The 3,993-nt window shown below is 30.0% G+C and overlaps 1 protein-coding gene across 1 annotated transcript; it reads left to right on the top strand.

The window, feature by feature from the left end:
* The first annotated feature begins 217 nt into the window (after positions 1 to 217).
* LOC139900299 (uncharacterized) lies at positions 218 to 3,197 on the top strand. The gene is made up of 9 exons (XM_071883085.1): positions 218 to 346; positions 447 to 714; positions 838 to 909; positions 1,660 to 1,883; positions 1,966 to 2,129; positions 2,275 to 2,395; positions 2,478 to 2,654; positions 2,757 to 2,834; positions 3,042 to 3,197. Exons 1-9 carry the CDS (start codon positions 218 to 220, stop codon positions 3,195 to 3,197), a joined length of 1,389 nt encoding a protein of 462 aa, XP_071739186.1.
* Positions 3,198 to 3,993: the final 796 nt, after the last annotated feature.

The following is a 3,993-nucleotide window of genomic DNA, read 5'->3' as shown; positions in this document are numbered from 1 at the left end:
ACATTAAACTTTTTCATCATTAATTTTCCTTTTGCATTTGTTTGATTAGCGGGTTTTTTCTTTCAAATTTAAAATAATCGTAAACCGTTCATGGAGCGAATTCATGGAGCGAATAACTCACTTCACCCTTTATTCTTAACTCTATAAATGAAAACATTATCAAAGCACAATTTCTCAAATTGCAATTCTTCAAATACAATACACCATTTATCCTACTATGGTGAATACACATTATAATTACATTCAAGATTTGAATGTGAAAAAAGATTCATGGATACTAAAAGTTAAGATACTTAGTTTTTGGAAGACAAATTGGAACTTTGAAATGATTATCATGGATGAGAAGGTATACGTATTATAAACTAACTACTATTTTTATTTAATTATCAAATTTATTTTGTCCATCCTTATTTGTAACTAATTAAATTTAACTCTCTTTACTATAGAATGACAAGATTCATGCTACTATCAAGCATGAGTGGATCCACTCATTCGAGAAAAAACTACGGGAAGGATTTGTTGTAATCATAAGCAAATTCATGGTAACAGACAACAAAGTTAAGTTTCCCGCTACCACGCATAAATACAAGATTACTCTGCTTCGTGGTTCAGTTGTCAATCAATGTGACAATTTTGAAGGTTCCGATAACGGATTCGATTTTTTTTCGTTCTCTGAATTAATGAACCATAAAAACGATGAACATCTTCCAGTTGGTAAGCAATTATAGTATTTCACTTTAATATTATGCAAAGTTCTGTATGCCATTTAAAAATGAAAATTGTTGCTAACAATGACTGACTAATACACCTTTGTTGACTATTGACTTGATGTGTTAGATATCATTGGATGTGTTGTCGATTGTGGTGATCTTACTAACTACAACAAAGACAAGGAAGGGAAAATTAAGGGCAAGCGTATTAATCTTGAACTTCAAGATTTGGACTATGTTACCTACTTGCTTATCAATATATTAGCTTATAATTACAACGTATTACGTTTTGAATTTAACTTGCTCGGATATCTTGTGTAGTGGCGTGAAGGTTGGGTGTACTTTCTGGGACAAATATGCGGAACGACTCCATGAACATGTGAACGCTGAAAGAACGGACAGCAACATCTTCATTCTACTACAATTTGGTAGAATCAAAACTTGGGTAGAAAAAGGTATATATTATTTTTATCATCTTATAATGTGAATTTTAATTATGTCATGGATGTAATATATTATGATCAATGATCAATGGCTCACAAAAAGTATGTTTTGATTTGTTACACAAACACATCTATGGAACTTTTAACCATAAATCAGTAATTCAATTATCATACTTTTTCTTAGTGTAGTTACTTTGTATATATATAACATACTCGGTGGATAGAATACATATACTCAATAGGCATCTTCAAACTTTTTAGCTAAAATAATATATTATATGAGTAGCCAACAGTTTCAATTTATCAACTTACGCAATCAGTATGTTTGTAAATTAATATAATGTTCCTTTTTTATAACATCATATATATATATATATATATATATATATAGCACCATAGATGGATATATAATAACTTTTAATGATACTTATATTTCAATTAGTATATTAGTATATGCTACTTTTCAATTAGTATATGCTACTTCATAAGATCTTGAATACTACCAGGGGTTACCACTTACCAAAATGCATTATTTGGAACTAAGTTGTGGACCGATGAGTGTCTTCCGGAAATAAAAGAATTTCGATCCAAGTATTTGACAAGCAATGGAGGTGCCTCTTCTAGCAATGGTAGTACAATACTGTCTAGCAAGGTGAAAGATTCAACTGTTGATGATTTCCTGAACAAGGATTTAATGAAGACTATTGATGAAATCGTTGATTTAACCTCAGTATAACAATTAGTATTCATATTATTCCATACGCTTTTACTTATAAATAAGTTTGTTCTAAAGATGTTAAAAATAATACCAGCCAGGATATGCTGTTGTGTTAGCAAAAACCAGCTCCTTCCAAGAAGAGCATGGATGGAACTATATTGGTTGTAGAAGAGACAAACAGAAGGTTATCAAGGGGTCTGTCATGGTTACTGTTGACGACTTTGATGATGGGGAGAATAATGCTGCTGATGGAAGATTGTATTGCACAAAATGCAAAATATATACTTCCGCGGTGTGCCCATGGTTGTTAAATTTAAATGTTTTTTATTCTTAGTTACACAATCAATCTAATTATTAAATTAACTGAATATAGTGATTCGTTTATCTGGTGTTTAAATGATAGGTTTAAGGTTCATGTGAGAGTTCAAGATTTGCATGGTACTACATCCTTTATATTGTTTGACACTGATATTGTGAAGTTGCTAAATGTTATTGCAGCTGACATGGTTGAAAAGCAACAAAGGGTTAGTAATATTACACATTTAATAAGAATGTATGACTTAAAGATGTCATTGATGACTTTCATTCGAAATTTGTCATTTTAAGGATGGCATTGATGACTTTCCTTCGGAATTTGTACAATTGGAGGAGAAGAAGTTTTTGTTCAAGGTTGAGGTGTCGAAATTTAATGTTGAAAATAGTTATCGAGTTTATACATGTCAGAAACTATGTTCGGATCCAGCTATAATTTCTGAATTTATTAAAGAAGATCCCAAATGCCAGGTAAACTTAATATATTCTCACTATTAACATCTATGGTCTTTAAAACATATTATTTGGGACATGGATTTTTAACCTTGAACATCTATTGCTTTGAATTGGTAGCTTAATGAAGATGAAGAGTTTCATGAAGATCCTGTTTGTTATACCGATGTGCTAAGTGATGAGAGAGGTGGAACAAATGTAAGTATAACTTAATTAGTAGCCTTGATGATTAAGTTGTATCAACATTAAAAAACGGTAGTTCATTTTCATGTTATCATTACACTCAAAAATTGTAATATCAGCTATTTCACATTGCATTATATGAGTAATTATTGTTATACGTTATTAAAACCGCATTTAGCATCAAGGCTACTCACTAACATTATCAACATAACTAATTTGCAGTGTGGTTCTTCAACTAGGACTTCTGAAAGTGTAGTAGGAGATAGTTCAACCGGTTTTAGCCCTTTAAAGAAAACAATCAAACAGGAGCCCGGGACTTCACCGACGTCGGTCAAGTCTTCTTCAACTAAGTCAAAGAAGTCAATCTTATCTGATTGATGCTCCTTCCAGTACTCGCTTTGTTGTTTTCCTTCTGAACTTATTTGAAGACGTTTGGTTTTTGCAAACTTTCTTATGAATTTGATGGTGTGTATTTGTTTGGTTTTGTTGTTTGAAAGACATTATTTTGTTATTACTTTATTATGGTAGTTTGGTTTTTGCAAACTTTGTTTCGAATTTGATGGTTTGTATTTGTTTGATTTTGTTGTTTTCCTTCTGAAAGACATATTATTTGGTTTCTACTTTATTATGTTATTTGGTTTTTGCAAACTCTGTTTCAAATTTGATGGTTTGTATTTGTATGGTTTTTGCAAAGTTTGAGTCTTTCTATTACATGCATATTTACACTATAGCTACATGGTTATGCTGTAGTGACCCGAACTTTTTCATGTTTTTATATATTAAATTAAATTGATATTTACATGATTAAATGTTTCCAATATGTTAAGCAATCAAACTTGTTAAGACTTGATTTAATGAAATAAGTTTCATATAGACAATTGAACACCCAAGTTGACCGGCGATTCACGAATGTTACAAATTTGTAAAAACTACATGTTGTGGTATATATAGACATATATATATGGTTGACATGAGATTAAGATGAGTAAGTATCTCACTACGTATATTAACAATGTGTGATATACATAAGAAATGAGAATACTAAGTTAAGAATCTCGAAATGATATATATATATATATATATATATATATATATATATATATATATATATATATATATATATATATATATATATATATATATATATATATATATATATATATAACGATTATCG

Source organism: Rutidosis leptorrhynchoides, chromosome 3, assembly GCF_046630445.1.
Source record: "Rutidosis leptorrhynchoides isolate AG116_Rl617_1_P2 chromosome 3, CSIRO_AGI_Rlap_v1, whole genome shotgun sequence".
In the NCBI taxonomy this organism is placed as follows: domain Eukaryota; kingdom Viridiplantae; phylum Streptophyta; class Magnoliopsida; order Asterales; family Asteraceae; genus Rutidosis; species Rutidosis leptorrhynchoides.
This window is presented reverse-complemented; position numbering and strand designations above follow the sequence as displayed.

Bases quoted from the DNA above. Each gene is read 5' to 3' on its own strand.
- LOC139900299 (XM_071883085.1), top strand. From the start codon at position 218: ATGGTGAATACACATTATAATTACATTCAAGATTTGAATGTGAAAAAA. The intron at 2,130-2,274 runs GTATTGCACAAA...TTTAAATGATAG, and splicing joins AATGCTGCTGATGGAAGATT to GTTTAAGGTTCATGTGAGAG. The intron at 2,655-2,756 runs GTAAACTTAATA...TTGAATTGGTAG, and splicing joins AAGAAGATCCCAAATGCCAG to CTTAATGAAGATGAAGAGTT.